Raw genomic sequence first — 25,965 nt, 5'->3', positions numbered from 1 at the left:
ATAAACAACAAAAAAAAAAGGATTTGCAGAGGTAAACAGCCAACAAGCAACACATACCTCGTTTGGAGAAAACACTCGATGCTCATATATGTTATCCCCCTTGCCAACCTGTAGAATTGCATGCATATTTCAAAGTAAAAAAAAATCAGAAAAATATAGAAATAATTAAAACTATCTGATGCAAATTACGAACTTATTCATATGCAATACAATACAACAACCAAGCATTATCCCTGGGGTCGGCTATATGGATCCTTTTACGCTATTGAGCTCTATCTCCTATTATATCATCATCTATACTTAAATAAATTTTATCTTATTTTATTGTTGCTAACCAAGTCAATTTTATTACAAATTTATTCATCTTAAAAATTTTAAAATTGTAGACGATTTAAATAAACATCCTATTTTAAGTGTCAACAAGTTTTCTATCTTTTGATTTGGTTTGAATCAAGGTTTAAAATTTCAATCCGTGCCGAGATTTCAATCTCAGACCGGAATGATACGATTTCGGTATCGTATCGTGCCGTACCGATACAGTTTCGATATTTTTTTATTTATATATAGTAATTATAAGATAAATACATTTATGGTGTATATAAAATAAGTTGTATATTGAATTTGTATAAATTCTCGATTATTGAATAATTTAATATTATTAAAAAAATAATTAAATATATTTTTTAAATAAAATTGATTTACCAATAACTTAAACTAAAATTAATCTATGTATAATAAGTATATAAATTAATACAAAAAATATATAATAATTATATAAATGAACTATTTATTCATTTAATTAATTATTAATTAAATAATATATATATTTTAAATAATAAAAAATATAAAATAATAAAAAATTATCAGGATATAAATCTAATTTATTAGAATTTTTTAAAAAAGATAGATTTTTTAAAAAAAAATTAGAATTTTTTAAAACTTTTAAATTTTTTAAAAAATTTTAAATGAAATTTAAAATAATAAAAAATATTAGAATATAAATCAGAATTATTAAAATTTTAAAATAATAATTAATAAAAATTATTTTAATTTTAAATATATTTTTTATATATTTTATTAGGATAATTTAATTAAGATTTATAAAAGTCTGTTTGAAATATCATGCATACCTTAGGAATTGTTTAAATTAATTAAATAGAAATTTTAATTTTGGAAAAGAAACGTTGCTGCCCTGCCCTAAACGCGCCACTGCCCGCCTGCATTGGATCGGGGGGCGCATCCGACGATGTCGGAGGCATCCCAACACGCCGAAGGTGTCGCAAGAGACGTCCTGCGACGCCTTCGACGCCACTGGAGGCATCCCGATGCTTCCAGCGTCGCCGGAGGCATCCCGTGACTTCTCCGGCGCCACCTGCGATACATCGAGACAAGGATACCTCCGATACCGATTTCACCCGCCAAGCAGAACAGTAAAAATCATCCGTGCCAGGCAGCATGGAATGACATTTTAATCTATGGTTTGAATATCTTTTAATTTAGAAAGACATTAATAATTTGGATTGGTTTTTTAGTTCGATAGGATTTTATCCATCCACTTTCTAATTAATTTATTTGTTAAGTAATTAAAGTTTTCGTAGATAAGTGAACATATATTATCCTATTTGTTTAATTTTATTTTCAATATTAGGTGGGTTTGAAACTTCAAAAAGACCTAAACCCCCTCTTTATAATTTATCTTACAATAAATAATATTTTAATTGATATATTTATAGTTGTGAAAATATGATGTTCCATGTTCATCTTTCCGCAATCTATAGTACTGCATAGATTGGTATCGAAGTTATAACCTAATGGTTCAATTAGATACTTGTTCTACTATGCATTACAATTCTTCAGCATCTAATCTACTCCCAACCACCATCAAACCATTTCTATTGATTGAGATGGAGAAGAACGTCAGATGTTCTTTGTGATAGTAAAGTACTTCTAAAGCTTAAAGAGAAGTTCTACAAAATGACCGTTAAACATGATATGTTATATGGAGTAGAATATGTTGAAAATATGAAACTAGCACACAAGCAAAAGACGAGCGACATAAAGATGGAGATGTTAAGATGGGCATGCAGATATACAAGAATAGATAGAATAAGAATGAGAACATTAAAGAAAAAATAGGATTTGCACATTATGAGAAAAAGCTCCGAGAGACGCATTTAAGATGATATAAACATGAACTTAACATACTAATAAATGCACTAGTTAGGTGATGTAAAACTATGTAAATATACACATTAATCAAAGAATAGTAAGACTAAAGAAAACTTAATTAGCAATAATAAAATATGATAACATGCATTTAAAAACAAAGGATGATATAGTAGGGGACCGTGCCCAATGGCATAGGAAAATCCATATAGTTAGTGAGGTAAGATAAAGGCTTTGTTGTTGTTTATCCTCTTGTATAATAATTTTTTGCTCCACCCACCAACATACCAATGTCCATATTTGGACACTAATCCGGCAAAATAGATGACCACGACTGCACTTGCTCCCTCCTATTGCCAAGCTAACAAATACCAACAAAGGCACATGCGACGCCTTGTTCCAACTATGACATGCCTTCTCCACCTATCGCACCTCTTCAATGACTCATCATTGTAGGTACTCACCCACCACTGCCACTATTCCTACCGCTCACCCACCTCACCACTTATTTCTTTGCTTGAGAAGAAATCAAGCTTAAAGAGAGCTACCGAACATCGCTAGCTATCCACACAATCGCCTCATCTCCAAACAAAGCCACCCTCATGTTTTCTCTTTGCAATCTTCATCCTACTTCTACTTCCAACCATGTTTGCATTCCGCCTTCACCACCCCACAACAACACCCAAATGCACAAGCCATACAATCCTATTGAAGAAGAAGAACGAGAATAAAGTGTTGCAAACCACGATAAAACTGACCACTACGTGAGACAACAAGAGAAGAGAGAAAAAAAGTGATAAGAGACATAAGAGTCAAAAGTTGCAAGCTCTACATGAGTTTCAATCTAAGAATTCCTATAGCAACAAGATAAGAGAATTTACTTGCAACAACTAAATTAAAAAATTTTGATCGACCCTTAGCAGTTTATGATCGGAAGGACAAAACTTGTCAATATCATCTCAATGTAAACACACCTCTTTGAATATCCTTTGTTTATTTAGTTGTAAGTTTGAATTATTTGCATTTAATTAATTTTTATAATAAATTTTTTAATATTACTCTTCATTAGAAAATCAACTAAAAATATTATCATGTCCCTAATTTATAAGCACACTAAAAATAAAAGTAATAGGCTTAGCAAGATGTAATAAGATAAATTAAAATTATACATGACACAAATATTAATTATTATAAAGTACCAAATGATATTGGTAAATTATCAACTTCTATTCATGAATTCAAATTATCTAAGGAGGTGCTTGGTTGGATGGTATGGGAATGAGGAATGAGAAAGGAATGGAATATTACTGCTTGGTTTGGGTAATTAGTGGTGGGTCCCATGGATTCATTCCCCCAAACATGGGAATGGGCCATTACATAGCAGTTATTCCCATTCCCTTCCGGGAACCAAGCGCCCCTTAATTTCTACTAGTTTAATTACATGGTGAAGAAATTTGATTTTAATGTTTGTTTATTCAAGTTATCAACTTGTTTAAGCCCTAGTTTAATTTTCAAATGGGAGAATACACTGATTTGCTAATAAAATTTCATAATTTTTCTTTGTTATTAACTATCACATAGGTTGGCTTTGCTTTTTGCAGATTCATCACAACATTACCACTTTTACTCCTTGCTATTGTGAGCATAGGCATGGTCATTGCCTGATGACAAGCTCAGATGTTTCCTTGTTCATTTGAAAGGGTAACCAAAAGGAAGAAAACAAAGTCAAAGCCCAAAAGAAAAAATAAACTAAAAATACTTTTACCCCTGGCTTAGAGGATGCTATTATTGGTGTTTACACATTGGAATGGGAAACCTAATAAAAAATGATCACAACTCCTCTGGAGTCAATTTCTTAATTTGTTTGGTAGGAATGTCTTTAATTTGGAAAGAATTTTAGGAACTTAAATTATTTTTCTGAGTTTGGTAGGATTTTATATATTCAAATTATAGTCTATCTATTTCCTAAGTTCTTCAAGTCCTTTTAAGCAAGTGAATATTTGTTACCCTATTGTTTTTTCCCAGCATTAGATGGATTTGAGCCTTTAAAACGACTTTGACTCACCTTTGTAATTTATTTTTGAATCAATGAGATTTTTTATAAATTTATCAATGTGAAAGTATAGTGCTTTGGTAGTTTGGTTCATATCTTTCCTCATACTAGCGCTACATCATTGTCATTATGCAAAATCAAAAAAAAAAAAAAAAAAAAAAAAAAGGGAGCCCGGTGCACGAAGCTCATGCTATGCGAGGTCCCGGGAAGGATCCATTGTAAGCAGTCTTACCCTGCTTTTTGCAAGAGGCTAACTTGTGACCTTTTGGTCACAAAGCAACAACTTTACCGTTGCGCCAAAGCTCCCCATCATTGTCATTTATGCAAAATCCTCAAAAAATTGGTTAATTTGATCAAGTATTTCAGTTCAGTGCAATTATGATTAAAGAACGGCACTGCTATTTGTAGACCAGTGAACCAAGTTACAAGTTTGTTCAGGCAGGCAATCTATAGTGTGGGCATAACAACAGGGTCATGCTATGGCCTGGTTGAACATGTTAATCTGAAACACTTACTGAAGGAGGTTTTGCTACAGCTTTTAGCTTTACTCCAAATCAAGATAAACTGAATTTTGTCCCCATTTAAGTTTTCCCCATGTTTAGAGTATTTTTACAGCAATAATCATCCAAACATTTATCAGTTAGATGTTGACACTTGGCAAAGTCCCACATTAAGTAGTAGGTTTTGAATTTATGGTTAACTAATCCATTTATTTGATTAAAAAAATAATAGTACAGTCACCCACAAATGATAATGTCAGACTTTTAGCTTTTGCATACGAAATGTGTATCAGATCATCATCTCTAAAATCGAAATGCAAATGATAAAATAATATAACTGAAGCTCCTGCCTGTGTGACCAAGCAAGTTTGACTTGCTGCATAAATAGGACACAAAGACGCGTACCTTTTCTTCAGCAGTCTTCATCCTTAATTCAAACTCAGAGCATCTAGCCTATGATGGCATGAAAATTCATTTAGGCAGTGGAGCCAAAAAAAGGAAAAATATCTAGACTATTTAAAATGAAAACCTCAGCTACTGCAGCTCTAGATTCAGCAGAAGCAACAGCCCCCCAAGCGTCAGCTAATTCTTTCTTCATTTCTTGAAATTGTTTTATTGAAGTCTCCAGTATATTTTCCTTGTCATTTGTTAATACACGAAGACGATCCCGTTCTTCTTGAAGTTCGCCCTTAGCTTCTGCCCACTCTCTCTGACCAGATGAAATTTGATGTCAAGATAAGAGTAACTACTATACAAGGCACAACAAAAAACATTAAATCCAAAATTCAATGCTAAGGAAAATGTCTAAGCAAGAAAATGTGCACACTGTAGACATAATTAAGTTGATTGGCAAATATAAGCCACATACCAAAGGTATCTTTAGTTGGCAATTACAGAGTCAACTAGTCATCTAGCTGAATCAGAAGATCAAAATCTCAAACTAACATGGTCATGCAACACAGCGTATCCAATTTTCACTAGCAAAATAGAAAGATTAAATTTTTAATTAGAGTAATGGTTTTGAAACCAACCCAGAACAGTACTGTCTTGTTGAGGAAAAAAGTCAACACTAACCATGGTTCGGATCATCCTGACCAAATATTATGTCTAAATGTCTAATTGAACGGATTTGGACTAAATATGGACCTAACTGACTTCAATTAATGCCTAAATGTAACACTGTATTATTAGTGTGTGATGTATGGCATAATTTGGGTTTGATTTTTGTTGAATCCAAATTAAGCATACAACCAAAATGAATTAGGCTGTTATATAATCGACTCAATTAGAGATTATAACTGCTCATCACTAACTGCCTCCACTATCATTGAAAGTCTCATGCAAAGACTCAACATTTGTCTAGCATTAGGCTTGTCATGCATCCTCATACAAGATTCATAGCATGTATTTGCCATCGATCTATCGCTATTACCACATGGATGAAAGCATATATCATGTGGAATAATCTATTTTCTATTGGGTAGTGAAATGTAAAAAAAAAATGAAAAGACCATCGAAAGAGACACTTCAGTGGGAAAAAGTTCCAACACATAAGTATTAAGAACTCTTTTCATTCTAAGATAATTTCCACCAATGAGCTTTGAACAACAAATGAGATGTTGCATTCAAAAAATAAGATGACATACGCTATGATAAATGAGATTGGCATGTTGTGACATCTTGAATCCAAACAATTTTACAACTGAGGTAAAGTATAGCAAAACTTTGAAATATACACTCATGATGGTTTTCGGGGCATATCAAAATTAAGTTGGCATTTACAGAAAGCACAACCCACCTTCCATGCAACAACTTAAATATATATATAGAGGGAGAGAGGAAACAAAAGGGAAAATAATAGACAAAGAAACATATTATATGACTAGGAATGTTAACAGGAGTTACCAAATTAAGCGATAAGCTAAGAGAATGCAATTCACCATACCTCTACCCGTTTTGAGTATTCCTCCAGCTTTTTCATTCCAATGGCTCTTGAATTCTGCATTATAAGAAAATGGTTACCATATGTAACAATGTGAAGTCCTAAAAAACAAGGTCAAAGAGACAGCTCAAGGGACTTATACCTCCCGAACCTCTTCTGAACTTTGAATTGTGTCAAGGCTAGCCTGCATTAAAAAAATAATATATCAGAGTTCACAGAATAAACTGCCGCGTATCAAACTTGTGTCACAATAGTTCGAGTAAAATCTCCCATGAAAAAAAAGGCAGGCACAAAAGGAAATGCCCAGCTGAGAAAGCCAGGCAAAACAACAAGCATACCAGTCCTATACAGGGGATTATTAATCATTTTTGCACTTGCTGTTTTATTTGCCAAATATTTCTTCAATTGAGAGAGAGACTAGTAGGAATTCTCTTATCCCATTCATAAAGATACCATCCTCATAATTATCCATGGCTGATTTTGTCTATAACTTGACCATTTAAAAAAATATGGAGGAAAGTAGGAGAAATAGCTGATACTACTGGAAGGAATCGTCTTAACTTTATTGATACTATTGAAAGGTGTTGCTCCCAGTTTCCGTTTGATCCCTGCTAAAGAAAATCTTTGTGTGTGTGTGTGTGTGTGTGTGTGTGGGTCATGTCAAGTATGATATGCTAGATATACAATTCCATTTCGATAGTTATTTTTCATTTCAGCTGGAAAACGCAATCAGATGTTTTGGATACTATGTGATCAAGAAATAGTGATATGCTAGATATACAATTCCATTTCGATAGTTATTTTTCATTTCAGCTGGAAAACACAATCAGATGTTTTGGATACTATGTGATCAAGAAATCTTTTGTGCGATGATCCATTACTATAAACGGATGGCTTTGAGATTTTTTATGGGCCCAAGCATATCAGGTAATTTAGTTTTTGTGGTTCTTCATTGTCTGCATATGGTCTTTTTTCCTTGGGTGTTCATTTTGTATGGGATTTCAGTTTAATGTTTCTATTCAGAGGTCATGGTTATTAGCGAGAATTCATTGAATCCATCGTTTGGTCTCATAATAGATTTAATGTTGCTCCTACTACTTAGCCAAGAGCTTTGAGCATTATATAAGGATGTGCTATAGGAGTATCCCATGTGGGTGTAATTGCCACGTGGGCATTATTCTTAGCAAGAATTATTGTAGTAGGATAATGGCTAAAAGGATTTGAAATGCATTATGGTATTAAGATGTCCAAGGTTTAGCCAAGGCTTAGCTCAGGACCCCACTACAAGTCGTATTTGGTTTGTATTGCTACCGCACATGACTTTGAGTCATGATGATATTACCGAGGAACCTTTTTGCTTCTCACTTTAGACAGTTAGCAATAATCTTTATGTGGACGTCTGGAGAAATTTTGAGTCATGGATGCAAGACCCTTTACACGTAAGACCCATTGCTCATGCAATTTCGGAATCAGAAGCTTTTACTTGAGGAGGTGCTACAAGTCCAGTGAGCATACATATTTTGATGAAAGGCTAGTAATTGTGATTAGAGAATAGAAGTCACCTGAAGACGATGCACTCTCTCTGATAAATTGCGAATTTCATCTAATGCTCTCTTCTCTGAGTTACTAATTATCTCTTTTTCATGCTTCAGAATGGACACCTGAGAGAAAGGTACACTGAATTAATGCAATCAAACCTAAACAAATAAATCAAAAGCAACCAATCCAACCTCCATGGATAGTTTTCTTGCATTCTCCTCAGCTTCTTGTACAGAATTAGAAGATTCTCGAAGTCTCTTTTGGAAATCAACCACTAGCTGAGTTAATTCCAAATTTCTAGTTGAGCCAACATTAGCCTCATTCCTCTGCATAGATTTGGCAGTCAAATCGATTAGAAATATATGAATGGAGCAAAGTATAGAAACAACTTCCAAAACCAAAATGATATAAAGGAAAAAGAAAGATGTGAGCAAAAACAACACACAAAAAGGATGGTAACTCCTATTTAGTACAATCGAATATATCACCAAACTAGTTCATAAATCTATAGTATATCCTAACTTCATATTAATCTAAATACTGGAAGATTTTCCCTTAGACAAGTAATTTCATTCATATGATTCATATGTAATATAATAAAACATTTTCAAGAAGTTATATGTAAAACTTAAATCTAAGTTCCAAGTCAAGAAGAAAAAGGTTGAGGATTGAGTTAGACCTAGATAACCAGTGTTAAGATTATCTAAACCTATAGCTCACCCAAAATAGTTGGGATAAACATGGCTCAATGATGATGATGGTGTCAACAAGAAATTGCATTTCTTCAAATGGCTACTCTGTTCACCTTCTCGTTGTAAATACATAAGCAGCATGGTGCAATCTCACCAAGAAATGGAGCTTTGTGTTTTGGCAAGCATGTTAAACCTTAATTGGGAGAGATTTTGACACCCAAATTGTCTCACAAGCAGGCATGTAACTCTTAGGCTAATGAAGTGCCTTCATAAGATTAGATGAGTGAACTATTATTAATTTAGACTTGAGGATTTTGGACCATTTGTTGGGCCAAACATGTTAATGGGCTAATTTTTACTGCATGCCAAGTCAATACATTAGTGCTTTCCACTTGGGTACACAATGGAAGTCAGCGCCTTGATTTTGAAAGACCTAACATGGTGAAGCGGATTCTAAAAAATTACCAGTTTCACTGTAATGACAGTCAGAAAATGATACAGAAAATTGACATGGTAGAGAATGACAATTTCCCATTCTTTGCAAATGTTGCAAGTATGTGGCTGAGAACAGTGCAAACCACAATGAGTTGAACATATGTAGAGAAGTTATGTAATCAATGATTTAGCATTTATTAGCATTAGAGACAACACTAAATTGAAGTAGGCCATAGGAGGTCAATGTGAATGTGTGTCAAGGAATACAATGAGTGGTTCATGAAACAAATATTTACGACACTGGTTTTAAGAAAAAGATACCTGGCGTTCAATTTCTTTTTTCAAATCATCAAGCTGATCTTTAGCAAAGATAGCTTCCAGGGCCATCTTATCGCGTTCTGATCGCAATAGTGCAACTTCACTCCTTTATGGAAGAAGGAAAACAAGCATAACAAGATTTAGAAAGACCACAGACAGAAGCAAGAAACAATAGCAATTAGTCAACACCAAACAGGTGTTTACAGTCTTTATTTATGAGAATAAAATGTTAATTGTTTTGACAGTACTGCAATAGAAACATTATTTTCCAAGGTGGAAATGACCAGTTAGAGAAACCCAAATAGCAGATGGTGTGGACATGTATTTCAAACCCTTGCAATGTTGGAAAGCCTGAAGTTTGCAAGCATATATCAAATGAAGAGGAAAATTATGAAGAGATACTTGTTGAGTTTAACTTAATACAAGGTTATATGCAAGTAAAACATCTTCACAAAAATATCTTATGAATATGGTATTACAACAGCTCAGGCAGTGTGTTTTATGTACTAGGGTATTTATGGTATTTTACAGAATGGAAAAGCATACATTTAGAAGTATTAGGGTAGCAGAGACTAAAACGTATTCTACTTCAGCTAGAGATAGTGCATCCAAGTTAATCAACAATACCTGAACTTTGCCAAGTCCTCCTCAAGATTCTTAGCACGTTCTGCAAGTTGCTCATATGCCTTTTTCGAAACATCCTGCTCAGATAGTAAGAAAGAACATGAATGGATCAATGGCAAGCAACATAAATGAAGAGGATTTAGTCAAAGAATAGATCCATAAAATATACCTGGGAACCCTCAAATAGAAGCATAAGATCCTTCTTTCCATCTTCTGCAAAATATGTATACAAAATTGTCAGAATGTTTGATACGGTAACTTTAATGAAGACAGGCTGAAGTATTACTAGATGAAACAACAACAATAATCATAGGTTGGTTCCCACCATACAAGTGGCTGCCTTTGTTACACAAGGTACTAACCTTAGGCCATGACATCATTTTAAAAAATCTCATAATAAAGTTGGCCAATAGATTATGAGCCCAAAAACATGCTCAGGTCAATCCATAATCCATGGATTGGCCAATATAACATATTATACTGCATAGCCAAGTTTCATTGTGAATTTATACCAAAGAAAAAGACAGTGTGCTTCTTCAACTATTCATATAAGGTGTATGTCATGCAAATATGAACTCACTTGCTGGTCCATGGTAAAACATATAATGGTATACAAGACAGACAATAGTGCTGCCAACCAGCTTCAAAAGCTTTGAAGTATGAACAGAGCAGATAAGAGCTCTGATGATCTCTTAAAGTGAATTTTAGCACTCCTACAGTTATAATCAAGATGAGCAAATCTTAAGAATGTAAGGTAACAATTAACCAAAAGATTCAAAAACATGATTTGATGAAAGACTTCCAAGGATGATCCTAACAGAGTAGCTAAGGGCTCCGATGAACGCCTGAAGTAAACTTCAGCACTCAGATAACTATTATTTTGGGGAAAAAAAAAGATAATCAAGATGAACAAATTGGACAAATTAAGTTGACAATTGTCAAAAAAAAATTAAATCATGATTTAATATAATACTTCCAAGAATCATCCTAACAGAAACTAAGCAGCAGATATAATGCACAAGGACAATCAGAGTTCACACATCTACCCCATTAATAGGCAAAGAATTTGTTTCCATGTAAACCTAAGCCATCAAGGAGACAAGAGAGTAATGGAAATCAAGAGTTAACTATTAAAGACAGTTCTAGTAAATTCAATATAAATAAAGAGCAACCTTCAAATTTTCCAGTGCTTGCATTAGTAGATGTGTGCATCTTCTGCTCTTCTTCATACAATCTTCTATACATAGCAACCTACACGAGCAACAGGAAGGACTTTACGAAAGATGTCTTAATGTTGAATGTTGAGCAATTTGCTATATATTCTTTTCCTTGTGTAAGTATGAACAAAGTACCATGCGAAAGACTTACAGAACCATGAAGAGATTCAATCATCTGATTCTGTTCTTCAGACCTTTTAAGCACCGTTTCAACCTTACTTGTTGCCTCAGCAGTGATCTTTTGGAGCTGGAACTCGAACGTATCCTTAAAAAGAAAGATGAATAAAAGAACAAGTTGAGGAAATAAACAAGCTCCTCGATACAAATAAAAGAACCAGAAAGCATCTGCTGAACTGTAAATTTAAGTTTACCTTTAGATCTACTTCCTTATTTTCTATCTCAGTGGAAAGGCTAAGCACCTGACCACGAAGTTGGACATTTTGCTCTACTAGTCCATGTATGTCCTTAAAAGAAACCTGTTTCAATTTGTCAATATACAAATATGTTAAATCGAAAGACCTCATTATCCAAAAAGATGTTATATCATTGCAAAGAAAAAGAAAAAAAATCACAAGACTTGAGGTTGTTGGAAAGCTGACATACTGGGTATTCAGAAGTTGACCTTCCAACATCAGGATCGTCAATGTTGACTGAGCTTATAAGAGTATTGTCAGCATAAAATGAAGTAACACCACAGCGAACTTGTATATCTTGGCATTCTTTCAAGAGTATTGTTACCTATAACAATCATTGAATGCCAAAAAATAAGTAACTATAAAATTTCTCCATAAGGAAATAATTATATTTGCTAACATCTTCATATACAGAGAACATTCAGATTAAGAACCAAGAAGAAACCTTAAAAATTAAATCATGAAAGATGAGAGATGAAGAAACCTGCTTCTCAAAATCAGTTATTTGCTTCTGTGCAATTAAATTATCACGCTTGTGCTTTCTCAACTCAGCCTAAAGAAAAGAATAGAATATTAAAACACACACAGTATCATATACAGTTTCATAATAAAAGAACCGCACACCTTCAAATTCCTTATTGTATTCTCAAAGTTATCATAGTCTATCAATGACTGCTGCAGCTTTTGATTCATCAAATTGTAGGCTTCAATCATCCTCCCGTGTTCAGCTGCCAGAAGCCATATATTTTATCTCTTAAGTGATATGTGCAACAACCATAAATTTAAGATACAGAGGCAGCATGGCTATGAAGCATATAACTCAAACTGGCACTAATATACCATGCATTTTAAAGCTTACGTATATCAAGAAACTTCAGAAAACAAGAAGAATATACTGAACTGTGATGCTGAAGTATGGCTTGCTCTACAAGAACCACCCTACTACACTGTGTGCAGTGCTTCTATGGTCATGTAATACTACCTACCTAGGTAGGTAGCTACCTAAACAGTGTGTTGGAAAACCTATCATCATTAAATCAAAGATATGCCAATTATTAGCTTTAATTAGTTTCCTTATTATTTAATTTCCTTTTCATTAGTTTCCTTTCTATTGTAAATTCTCTCTATAAACAAGATAGTTGTGTACCTATTCTTTTGTATAAGAAATTATTTCTTCCTCATTTTCTAAGTTGGTATCAGAGCTATGTCAAAAGTCACGTCCAAAACCACTACAATCCCTGCCACTATGGTAAAACCTTCTGAGACCCTGAAATATCATTCCAACTCGCATTCAGTCCAGATCACCAGCATCCGCCTAAATGGTGACAACTTCCTCCGGTGATCGCAGTCCGTCCAAATGTATATCCGTGGGCAAGGAAAAATTGGTTATATCATGGGTGACAAGAAGGCTCCTGCTCTTAATGATCCGTTGCATGTCATATGGGATGCTGAAAACTCCAAGGCTATGGCATGGCTAGTCAACTCCATGGAGGAGGATATAAGTATCAATTACATGTGTTATCCTACTGCAAAAGAAGTCGACTCAGGTCCCTTCAACAAAGAGTAGATGGATCAACTCTTGAAGCTGATAAAATCCAACTTCTCATCTCATATTCCTAGTGTTTCATTGGCACAAGCAGGTAGCAATCCTAAAGCTCTCCACATGTCTAAAGTGGATGATAGATTCTAGAGCCACAGACCACATGTCTAGTTGCTCTCACCTATTTGATACTTATTCCCCTTGTTCTGGAAACGAGAAAATTAGAATTGCTGATGGTAGTTTTTCACCTATTGCAAGAAAAGGACTTATCAAACTGATCGAACAATTTAATCTCAATTCTGTTCTTCATGTTCCTAAATTAGCCTGCAACCTTTTGTCTATTAGTAAACTATCTAAAGATTCTAATTATCGTATTATATTTTTTGAATCACATTGTGAATTTCAAGAACCAGAACTCGGGGAAGATGATTGGGTGTGCTAGGATGATTGAAGGTCTCTACTAATTAGATGAAATACCTGTTAGTAATAAAAAAGCTCAGAGTCTTAACAGTAATAGTTCAAACTCAGTTCGAAAAAAAAATAATGCTATGGCACTATAAATTAGGACATCCTACTTTCCGTATCTAAAAATCTTATTTCCAGAATTATTTAAAGGCATTGATTGTTCGTCGTTACATTGTGAAACTTGTTTTTTTGCAAAATTTCATCGTTCAACTTATTTGCTAAAAAATTACTCGGCCTCCAAACCTTTTTACTTGATTCATAGTGATGTTTGGAAAAAATGATTTGTAACATTTATTGATGACCATACATGTTTATGTTGGATTTATCTAATGAATAAAAAATTAGAAGTGAGAAATTTGTTTAAAAATTTTTACACTCTGATTGAAAAATAATTTCAAACCAAAATTTGTATTTTACATTATGACAATGGAACAGAATAATTTACTGAGCACTTGGGTGATTTTTTGAATGAAAAAGGTATTTTTCATCAATCCACTTGTCGAGATATCCCACAACAAAATGGCATTGCAAAATGAAAAAATAAACATTTACTTGAAATAGCACGTGCCCTAATGTTTTATATGAATGTTCCTAAATATTTATGGGGTGAAGCAATTTTAACAACCTCTTATTTGATAAATAGGATGCCTAATAAGGTGTTAGAGTACAAAAACATCTCTTAATCATCTTAAAAAAAATTTCCTAAAATTAGATTGTTTTCTAATTTGTCTATCAAAGTTTTTGGATGTACTGTCTATATTCATGTTCCATGCCAATTTCGTTCAAAACTTGAACCACGTGATATAAAATGTGTATTCTAGGGTTATTCATCAAACAAAAAGGGGTATAAGTGTTTTGATCCTCAAACAAAAAAAAAATTGTGAACATGGATGTGTCCTTTTTAGAAACAAAATCCTATTTTTCTAAAAAATCTCTTCAGGAGATGACAAGTGAAAAAAAGGTAATTCTTTGGACATTTCTAAACCACTTCCCAATATCATTTTTCTCGACAATCTTGAAAATAATCACCCACCTCTAGTGCCTAGTGTTGGAAACTCTCGATCAGAGGGAGAAATACTACAAGCTGATCGTCGTGATCTGAATTCTGAGCTTTAGGTTTATACTAGGAAGAGATTTCATCTGAGGAATAAAGACTCGAATGTCAAGCCTGCACAACACTCGTCCGAAAAACCAAGCTCTGGCTTCGAAATTTCAGGTAACCCTATCACAAGTCCATCTTTGATTCCTCTTATTGTGTCTAATTCTTCACCTACTATTCCCGATCTTGATATTCCTATTGCAATTAGAAAAGGTGTTCAAAATTGCACTAATCATCCTATTGCAAATTATCTTTCCTACCAAAGACTCAAAAACCATAAAGCTTTCACTTCTAGGATTTCACATTTGTTTGTTCCAAGGAATATACAGGAAGCGTTGGATGATCCGAGTTGGAATTTAGCAGTCATGGAAAAGATGAATGCTTTAAGGAGAAGTGACACTTGGGAGATAGTTGATCTACCCAAAGGCAAGAAACGAGTTGGGTGTAAATGGGTGTTTACAATAAAATGTAAAGCTGATGGAAGCATTGAAAGGTACAAGGCTAGACTGGTGGCTAAAGGCTTCACTCAGACTTATGGGATTAACTATCAAAAGACCTTTGCTCCAGTTGCTAAGATAAACTCTATCAGAATTATGTTATCTCTTGCAGTAAATTCAGATTGGCATCTACATCAACTTGACATTAAAAACGCATTTCTCAATGGTGATCTAGAAGAGGAGGTATTCATGAGTCTACCGCCAGGATTTAAGAAGGGACTTGGCAGTGCAAAAGTGTGCAAATTAAACAAGGCATTATATGTACTTAAACAATCACCCAAAGCATGGTTTGAACGCTTTGGAAAGGTTGTTATTAGTTATGATTTTTTGCAAAGTCAAGCAAATCACACTATTTTATAAACATTCAAAAAGAGGTAAAGTTGTTGTTTTAATTGTTTACGTTAATAACATTATCTTAACCGGTGATGATGAAACAGAATTAGCAGACTTAAAGAGGAGACTCGCAAAAGAGTTTCAAATTAAAGATCTAGGAGCCCTCAAGTATTTCCTCGGAATGGAATTTGCAAGGTCCAAGGAAAGTATATTTGTTAATCAAAGAAAATATATTCTTTATCTCCTTGGAGAAACAGGTTTGTTGGGTGTAAAATGGTAGAGATTTCAATTGAGCCTAACTTGGAGTTACAAGCTGCTAGGGCTAAAGAAGTAAAGAACAGGGACCTTTATCAAACACTCGTAGGAAAATTGATTTACTTGTCTCATACGCAGCCTGATATATGATAAGTCAGTTCATGCACTCACCAGGAGCAGAACATTTCGAGGTCGTTTATAGGACATTGAGATATTTGAAAGGAACTCCAGGAAGAGGTTTATTATTCAAGAAACATGGGCATCTTCAAGTTGAAGTCTACACAGATGCAGACTGGGAGGGAGTGTTATGGATAGTAGATCAACATCAGACTATTGTTCCTTTGTTGGTGGGAACATAGTTACGTGGCGAAGTAAAAAAACAAAATGTGGTAGCCAGAAGTAGTGTTGAAGCAGAATTCAGAGCTGTTGCCCATGGAATCTGTGAGGTAATGTGGATCAAAAGAATTCTTGAGGAATTGAAGCTTTCTTACTCAACTCCTATAAAGGTTTATTGTGACAACAAAGCTGCTATTTCCATAGCTCATAATCTTGTTCTTCATGATCGCACAAAGCATCTAGAGGTGGATAAACATTTCATCAAAGAGAAAATCAACACTGGAATAATATGCATGACATATCTTCCAACAAATGAACAATTAGTTGATGTATTAACGAAGGGACTACACAAGAAACAATTTGATAAATTGACTAGCAAGCATGCTATGGAAGATATCTACAAACCAGCTTGAGGGAGTGTTGGAAATCCTGTCATCATTAAAATCAAAGATATACAAATCAGGAAAAATAGCAAAGGATCATTTGTCAATTATTAACTTTAATTAGTTTTCTTATTATCTAATTTCCTTTTCATTAGTTTCCTTTCTATTATAAATTCTCTCTATAAGCAAGATAGTCGTGTACCTGTTCTTTTATATAAGAAATTATTTCTTCCTCATTTTCTAAGTATACTCAACTGTGATGCTGACGTATGGCTTGCTGTACAAGAACCACCCTACTACAGTGTGTGCAGTGCTTCTATGGTCATGTAATACTACCTACCTATATCGAAGGTAAATGCACTTATATACTTGGAAATATGTAAAAGCTGGTAGAAGAGTTCGGATGAACGCAACCTAATGTGGGTCCTGTGATTAATCCAAAAACAGTCAACTAATATTCTATAAAATAAAAGATTATCAAGTGAAAAACTTCACCATCAGAAGCTTTCCAAATCAAAGCATGGTTGTGAGGGAGGAAAACCAGAAATATTCTTCTTTCATTTACTTCTTTTTAACTCAAGAACAACACTTAACACACCTTCAACATTCTTTCTCACGTTTCTAATGGAAGAAACAATATAATATACTACTAGGACCAAAATGGGATATGGTCCTGATGAAAATTGTTCAAGTTCATTGCATATCCATTGAAAAACAAACAAAATGATGTAACTCCTACATGTAATCCTGGATGGAAAATTCATAGAGACACGGCATATAAACAGAGAAGAAGAAGAAAAAACACCTTTACACGGTATGTTTCAAAAATCAGTTCCAATTAAGGTGGCGTTTGGTTAAATGATGGGAATGACTATGGGTATGGATTTCATAGTAAGGTATAATGGAAATGGGAATGAAAATAAAAACCCCCTAGTTATATGGGTTTGATTGACTCCTATAAATCTAGAAATCATTCCCAAATTGCTATTCCCAAACCCACAATCCAAACATCATCTTTTACTATCATTCCATTCCCTCATTCCCAAACCCATCAACCAAACACCCCCTAAGAAAGTTCCACCACATACAAATGCAACAAAAAAAAAACCACAATAAACAGAATGGATCAGATGTGTCAAAGCTGATTGCAAAAGTAGAACAGAAAATATACCAAATATAAATTCAAAAAAACTTATCTAAACTTGACAACATAGACACCTACCCCGTTCATCTAAAATCATTTCAGCCTTTGCTTCTATTTCATGTAGAACCTGCAAGATCAGGAAAAAAAACAGAATGAGTCTATGGTCCTAATACAAAAGGATAAGGAAAAATAGGAATGCAGCCATCTTCAAAAAACATGGAATGTCATAAACAATTAAATGATTAACAATATTACAGTTGAAAGAATTACCTAAAACATTAAAAAGAATAGTCAAAATGCATTTAAAAAATATCCAAAAATCCAAACAAAAATAGAAGAAAATTCACCTGAGAATATGGCTACAGTTATACAATCTAGACAAGGGATATCCCAAGTTCATGAGCAAATGATAAAGGCCACACCAGTAGCATGCTAGACTGATCAAAATATTAAGTGCTAATGCTCGCAAAAGTCAGAAGTTAGGGAACCGTTACAGACCAGAGGAAATCATTGTTTTTAATAGAAATGAAGGGATAAAATGTTAGGCTCTAGAGAATGCTACATTCAAGAAAGGAAAGAACAATCTAGGTATTCTTGAGTTGGACCATGAGCTCAGTTATCGTTTTTTGTATATTCCCCGAGAAACTTCTAGAACCACTTATCCAAATTGAAGCGTGTAGGTTCTGCTTTTCAGAAATTATAACATCATGTTCTAACTAAAATGTGGAATATGCACTTTTAACAGATTTGACAAAAAAACATAATGTTCAACCAGAAACCAAGCATAGCATGATATGTCAAGTGTTGGTACGTTGTTTGAGAGTTGGGACATCCACATCACTCCTGACAGCAATATTATAATAGAGTACTTTTCCACATCACTCCTGACAGCAATATTATAATGGAATACTTTGGATGATAGACAAATCTCAGCAGTGTCAGACAACCTCATCGAAGCAAAGTTACTGACGTGGGACTCCAACAAACAAATCGAAGCAAATAGCAACAGTGCAGAACATAGATTTAGCAAAAATCTATTTCATTCTTAATTTTCTTTAAATCTCGTGTATTTCACTAGTTAATGAATTATTCACTCAAAAGGAGTTTAATATCAATATCCTAGCAACCTAAAATTAGAATATTTTCCTTTTTCAATTCTACAGCTTTTTTCAGGGTAGGTTGTAGGTATTTTTGAACAGACACAAAGCAAGGAAAGAATGTAACAACCATGGAGAAGTATTGAAATAGAACAATTTCCATAACCAACAATCAAAACCAATCATCATCAAGACGAATTTGTCAAAACTATTTGGGGCTGGCAATTTGAATGTTCTCCCTTCATTGAGATTTATGCAACTCTATATCACTATTATCATTCAAACTATCAAACGTTGAAGAAAGATTCAAAGTAATTGTCATTCACTTATTTGGCTGAATTTCTCAGCTATGGAACCGCCTCATATGTGGTATGGTTGCCGAGTGTAATAGCTTCTGAACTAGAGCATGATTGACTATATGTCGAGCCTGTCTGGTAGGGATCTAGGGACTTTTTGGCTCAAACTACAGTGGGAAGGACTGCCAGGGTCACCACCATTCTAATCTTAAGATCAAAAGGGCATCCCCGCAGATTAAATGGATTATGTAATTCGAAGGGCAAAAACATTAAATTGATTTGTTTTCAGTCTTCATCTACCCTTTACACATTCCACTCTGATAGAATTGAAATTTATTCACAAAAAGAAGGATTAACTCAAATTGTAAACAAAGAAAATTTGTCAATGTTCCAAAATTGCAAATCATCTAACATATAATACTAATCAGACCAGGTACCCGTTCCAAAGCAGCTTCTGCATTTTTCCGGCCCCATTTCTCATGCTGCAGAGCATCAGCAGCTTCTTGGTATTTCTCATACATCTTAGCAAGCTACAAACCAAAAAATTATAAAAAAACAACAACGAAAAAGTACATTAAAAAGAAAAAACTAACAGAAAATAAATGACAGTGTCATAGCCTTACACTCCAGCCATCTCGTAGAAGAGAAGCCGCTAATGCTGTTCCAGAAATACCAAAAGGTATCTTAGGGACAAGAATATGGTTGTTCTCACTAGTGGTTGTTTGTGCAACTGGTCTGCAAGATAAATGAAATTGAAACTGATAGGTCATTACAAGAACATAAACCACCCTGCTCATTACTAGCAGAATAATCACATACTTTAAATGGCATTTAAGGGGAAAAGGCAAAAAGAAATAATCACACCATATTTTTATAGGCTGCATGGAGCTTTTCTTGTATTTAATTCCAAGCAAAGCAGCTTCTCTAATGAATTAGAGCATTCAAATTTGGTTTCACAGGGTCCATTACAATAAGCTTAAAACTCACCAATAATTTTTCTCAGCTTCTACCAATAATCATTAATTAATTCATAGTGCAACCACAACATTTAAATATCTTATTCGAACGTGTATACAAACTTTTTCTCATTATGTTTCTTCATCTTACCCTCTTCAAAACTATAATGATAATCTCAATGAACTTTCAAAATAAAAATAGGAAGAACCTTACTAGTGGTCCAACACACAGTTAACATTACCAACAAGTAGGGCCAACAATTCAGGTCACCGTATGGACCAGCAGGCATAGTGCCCAATTTAAGTGGTCCATGAAAAAGGTATGTTTATTCATATCATCCTGACACTCTATGCACTCTTAAAAAAACTAGTTTTATAAGTTTGAATCATTTTTTTTTCTTCTAGCACAAGCAAAACAATTGTTCTTTGAATCCTTAAAACCAAATGTTAGACATACATAGTGGTCAGAAGGATTACATGTCTACGCATCAAACATTTAGATAGTTTATATGAGTACAACTATGTGTACATCTTATGCCAGATAGTTTATATGAGTACAACTATGTGTACATCTTATGCCACACTGGTCAACAGAGGCCCAAATCTAATTTTTCCTAACTACAGAACCATGGACCAAATATTTAAAAGATGGCTAGGGTAGAAAGAAAAACAAGAAAAAACATTCAGTTACATGTAATAGAACATGACAAAGATAAATGTAATAGAAAAGTAATTAAAAGCAAAAAAAAAAAAACAAATGGGCAAAGAACATACAGAACTTCTAAGCTTGAATCTGAATGAAAACTGGATGGAACAAGACTTAATTCATTAGATTTTCTTGCCCTATCAAGTTCAGCTTCATATTTCTCTAATTTTTCTTTCATGTCAGCAGCATCCTGCATACCAACAAAAAGTCACTACCATATTGCAAAGCAGAACCACAAAGAGAAGTTAGCACTTGAAAAAAAAAAAAATCTAAGACACCAATTGTACGGTGGAAATCACAAAACAATGCACCAACTGCAATCAGGAAAATGAATGTAAAAGTACAGAGTAAGTGAGAGAATCTGTTAACATCATCCACAGGTAAACCATAATGGACATTGGTGATGATTAAATATTTACTTCTAGCACGCATAATCTTAAAAAGACTGGCACCAAATACATCAAAAGAGGCAACAAGCCAAAGGCATAACACATACATTAGACAATATAAATCAAGATATATAAATTATAACAAAATCAGCATCAGTATGGAAACCAAACCTTCTCAATATTTTTCCTTAGTGAAGATTCCTTTTCAAGTTTATCTTTGTATTCATTTTCATGTTGAGAGAGGTGTGACTGCATAGAATACACATGTCAAGCTTCACAACAAACTGAGATGAAACTACAAAGCAACAGAATGGAAAAGAGCCCAATATGGTAAGAATATGTTAACCTCCAATGCTTTAATAACACCCTCAAGCTCTCCAGATTTTTTGGACCATTCCTCAGATCGTTCTTTGTGTAGCTCAGCAAGTTTTCTAACCTTTTTTGAATGAAAAGTGAAATATTTCAGGATTTGTAAAACAAATAAAAGGGATATAATGGTTGACAAAAAAAACACACATTTTCTGCAAAGAATACACATTTTCATAAATTCTATAATCAGTTTTCTTAGTTGACAAAAAGGAGCAATCATCCTTTACTAATTATTTCTCCATTACATATGTGGTTAATCTTCTAACCAAAAGGGGCAAAAATTATTTTCAATCAGCATTTCATTAACTTTCAAAGAATCTCAATATCTTGATCCCATTATATTTATAGGAACTTTGTCTATCCAATTTGTCAAAAAATTTATTTTCAGAATGCATCAAGAACTTTTAAATTGTGGAACTTGTTTTTAATAACTATAACAAAGACACCAAGCATATGTAAATTTTTATCTAACTTTAATTTTAAAAAAACTCTTGACATTATCTAAACAAATTAGGTCTAAATCTAGAATTCCCAAATATTGACTGGTGTCAGTTGGTTTGCAGCCCAGTATTATTTCAACAGTCTGTTCAAGAATAAGGGCATAACTAAGTCAGGTATTAATGGGTTTGTGGAACCATTTACCTTGTTTACATGGGAAAACCAATCCCATGATATTTCCTAGATCATACATCAATTTTGTATGAATTATTTTCTTTGGGCACTAAATGTACAAATAGAATCCATAATACTGTAGCAAAATGATATAACAAGATACTAACAGTTGCCAGTTCAGAAATAAGTTGTTCTTCCTTGGCAGCCGCAGCATCCTTAGATGAGAAAAGTTCCTGCATTTGACCATTTCTTTAAACAATGATCAGCCAAGGCATAAGATGTAATCAAAAAATAACAAAATTTAGCAATAAAATCACATCACCTTCTCAATAGAGGCATTTCTGAGCTCTAATTCGCCTACCCTTTCAGTACTGTGTTTCAATGAACTAGAACATTCATTAATCTGTCTCTCATACTGAAGAAAATGGAAAAAAGATTACTCAATTTTTTGAACTCAGAGGCCAAGCAAGAATATTCAGAGATGAGAACATTTACCTCGGAAAGTTTGGCAGACATATCTGCCACAACTTCCAGATGTGTTTTTCGCTCTTCAATAAGACTGTTAACTTTTGTACTCAATTCCTCATTAAGCCAAGCATTGTGCTTTTCAATAAGCTCTTTCTCCTACACAAAATTGCATAAGAAAATAGAATAGGTATGTACAACAATGATGAAACAATTAGGAAACCATTTATCAGCATGAAAAAAACTAAGAGAAAACATTTCACAAACCACAATCATTAAGGAGTTCCTATAATGCTGTCAAGTGTCAACAGCTATAGAAGCAACATAAATAATTGCATCAATGAGAAGCAAAGTGAAGGAACCCAAACATTAATCTCAATTCACAATTTACAGTTATTCCCAAGTAGCAGCAGCTCACATTCAATGCAAAAAACTTCCACAAAGCATAGTTTCAAGATAAATTGAACTATCTAGACAAGGGATAAATGATGTGACCATATTGTTGCACAGATAATTGTAAGAGAGTGAGTAAGAAAGAGAGAGAGAGATGGTATCTAAAATAAGTAAAGCTACTGGATCATAGGTTATGAAATGACACATCTGATCTAGAGCTAGAAAATAACAACAACAACCTATAATAAGTCACTAACCCAAAAGGTTCAACCAAACACAATGAGTAGCTAGTTAATTAACTAAACTATTAACCAAGATAAACATAAGAGGCAATGTCTAGGCATGTTATAAATCAAAAGTTTAAGTATGTCCTACCAAAAACTGTGACATCAAAATTGATTCATAGGGGAAATTATAGTATAACAAAATACCATATATGGAAAAAATATATATACTTATCAGGCATGAAATAACAAAAGCAAAGTAGTATCTACATGCAGTAAAGTCCCATCTCAATCTCATACATGCAATTGAGAAGTACAAAAAACAATAAAATACTCAAAAGTGTGTTCAACAATACAAAAAATGTAACATAGAAGACTGACCTGGTTAACACGAATGCATATAGCCTTGCAACGTGAACATTCTGCTTCTAGATCTAATAGTCTAGCCTCCTTCTCAGTAGCACTATCCGTCATATTAATCTATCAAAAAAAGAAAAAAATGAGGACGACATTTCCAAAAATATATATAATCTGCTCCAACATGTGAACTTACTAAATCATCTATTGTCTAACTGGAACATGATAGGCATGATAATGATGAAAAAGTTTGCAGAGCAAACAGGAGTACATGGCAGCACTCAGATGGATATTTAGACTTAAAATATCTAAATATGAGGCAACATAGGCTTACAAAGAGAGCCTTGCGTAAGATTCAATGGTCAGATTAGACTAGAGTAGTTGGAACTCATGGTTTGTTTATTGTTGTTGTATTGTCTAACAATTTAATCGTCAGCTAGATGCGACACTCATTGACAATAACACAGTGACACAGTAACATATATATATTGCTAATAAGAACTACATTTGACACCGTTTTAATATTCTAAAATGTTAATCATATAGAATAATGTCAGGTAAACACACTGACAAAACATGCAGCATGCGTTCATAAACCAACAAGTCATAGTGAAGATTGTAAAAGCTTTAGTAAAAATGAAGCCTCTGTCCACAGACAATGGCTTGGAAACAACATAAGCCTTAGTATTTTATATCCCAATGCAGCATTCTCGCCGTCCCATATCAAGAGTAATGGACAATAAAGGGCTTACAATCTTGTCCAAGTAACTCTGCACTGTAGCATTTTTCTCTCTGATTTCTGCATCCTTCTGCTCCAGCAAATCCAGCAAATGCTGTTTAGACTTGCCAAGTTCCTGAGCTTCTAATGACAATCTCTCAATATCTCCGTCTTTAGCAATCTAAGTAGTATAAGTAAAAGTAAACAGATGGTTAAAATTAAACATTGGAAGTGTTATAGGAATGGAAGGAAAAATAAAGTGATTATAACAAATACTGGTGAAAGGGAGCTTACGGCCTTAATGTGAAGCTGATGCTTCTCGGCTAGCGCTGCGGCGATCTCCGAGAGCCTCTGCTCGAGTGACTCAGAGAGCTGAGCGTTCTCGGCCTGAACCCGCGCCAAGTCAGACGAAAGCGCCTCGTAGCGCTGCTCAAGGAGAGCGCAGTTCTGCTCCGCCGCAATGGAGGCGGCGTCGGACTCCGCCCGTACGGTGTCGACTTGGCGGTGGAGGTCGCGGAGGGCAGACTCAGCGCGCTCCGCTACCGCTGCAGCGTCATCTGAGAGGAGCCGGAACTCCTCCTCAGAGAGGAAGAACCGCATCGGAGTCGGCCGCCGAGCAGTGGGAGATGGTACCTTGAAACCCTAGCGGAGCGCTTGGGAGTCCGAGAAACGAGGAGCGAGATCAGGCAATGGGCAGAATGGAAGGGAACCAGAAGCGGAGTGGCCCAATAGAGGGACAAGACGCCCATTTATTTTTTTGGAAAAATTGCATCGAGCTCTGATAACTTTGCAAAATAACATTTTACAATTTTTATAGTTTCCAAATTTCAGTGTTACAAATATCTTGGAATTTATTTAAACGCCATTAAATACCATTCCTTTGTCCATTTTAGAATAATTTATAATTCCCTTGGGACGGTGCGATGGTTAAAATATAAGATGTTGTCATATGAGATCTTGAGGTCAAAACTCAGCAAGCAGATTTACCTTCTCCTAGAAGCGAATTACCTTTTTGCCCCATTAAATTAAATCAAGTCTATCTTCGAAGTAACCAAATCTAAAATGAATTAAGAAGTTAAAATAGTTATTTAAATTGGGCTTAATTTAAATATTTGAGTTTGGTTCTGAAAATTTTATATTTTTAAATTTATTTTATTTGATTAATTATTAAATTTGATAATATAAATTTATTTAACTTTTTTTATCTTTATTTTTATTAATAAATATAATTTATAAATTTTATTTGTAAATATTATTTATAAATATTAATAAATAGACATTCAAATTTATCTATTTAATTTAATCAATTATTTAAATATGTTCATTTAATTTATTTTATGTGCATTGAATGGAACATAAATAATTAACTTTTACTAGCAGAATCCTCTAGTCCAAAATTTCTAGATCAATCTTAATCCTTGTCCATTCATTG

General features: G+C 34.0%; 1 protein-coding gene across 1 annotated transcript in view; it reads right to left on the bottom strand.

Annotated features, from left to right (window-relative positions):
- LOC122019851 (nuclear-pore anchor-like) overlaps window positions 1–25,268 on the bottom strand; it is a 36,766-nt gene extending 11,498 nt beyond the window's left edge. Inside the window, exons 1-28 of the mRNA XM_042577421.1 lie at window positions 24,828–25,268; window positions 24,568–24,714; window positions 23,840–23,938; window positions 22,872–23,000; window positions 22,699–22,791; window positions 22,544–22,609; window positions 21,742–21,831; window positions 21,567–21,644; window positions 21,075–21,196; window positions 19,968–20,079; window positions 19,782–19,874; window positions 18,030–18,078; window positions 12,524–12,627; window positions 12,384–12,452; window positions 12,090–12,224; window positions 11,858–11,962; window positions 11,638–11,751; window positions 11,442–11,520; window positions 10,439–10,482; window positions 10,273–10,346; window positions 9,649–9,751; window positions 8,392–8,526; window positions 8,224–8,322; window positions 6,804–6,845; window positions 6,665–6,718; window positions 5,249–5,428; window positions 5,125–5,172; window positions 58–108 (exon numbers count right to left, since the gene is read on the bottom strand). Coding sequence (XP_042433355.1) covers window positions 58–108; window positions 5,125–5,172; window positions 5,249–5,428; window positions 6,665–6,718; window positions 6,804–6,845; window positions 8,224–8,322; window positions 8,392–8,526; window positions 9,649–9,751; window positions 10,273–10,346; window positions 10,439–10,482; window positions 11,442–11,520; window positions 11,638–11,751; window positions 11,858–11,962; window positions 12,090–12,224; window positions 12,384–12,452; window positions 12,524–12,627; window positions 18,030–18,078; window positions 19,782–19,874; window positions 19,968–20,079; window positions 21,075–21,196; window positions 21,567–21,644; window positions 21,742–21,831; window positions 22,544–22,609; window positions 22,699–22,791; window positions 22,872–23,000; window positions 23,840–23,938; window positions 24,568–24,714; window positions 24,828–25,133 — 2,820 coding nt within the window. The 5' untranslated portion in view covers window positions 25,134–25,268. The remainder of the gene's footprint in view (window positions 1–57; window positions 109–5,124; window positions 5,173–5,248; window positions 5,429–6,664; window positions 6,719–6,803; window positions 6,846–8,223; window positions 8,323–8,391; window positions 8,527–9,648; window positions 9,752–10,272; window positions 10,347–10,438; window positions 10,483–11,441; window positions 11,521–11,637; window positions 11,752–11,857; window positions 11,963–12,089; window positions 12,225–12,383; window positions 12,453–12,523; window positions 12,628–18,029; window positions 18,079–19,781; window positions 19,875–19,967; window positions 20,080–21,074; window positions 21,197–21,566; window positions 21,645–21,741; window positions 21,832–22,543; window positions 22,610–22,698; window positions 22,792–22,871; window positions 23,001–23,839; window positions 23,939–24,567; window positions 24,715–24,827) is intronic.
- Between the last annotated feature and the right edge of the window lie 697 nt (window positions 25,269–25,965).

This window comes from Zingiber officinale, chromosome 9A (genome assembly GCF_018446385.1).
Source record: "Zingiber officinale cultivar Zhangliang chromosome 9A, Zo_v1.1, whole genome shotgun sequence".
Lineage (NCBI taxonomy): Eukaryota > Viridiplantae > Streptophyta > Magnoliopsida > Zingiberales > Zingiberaceae > Zingiber > Zingiber officinale.
The sequence above is the reverse complement of the archived record's forward strand: the minus strand, read 5'-3'. Positions and strand labels throughout refer to the sequence as shown.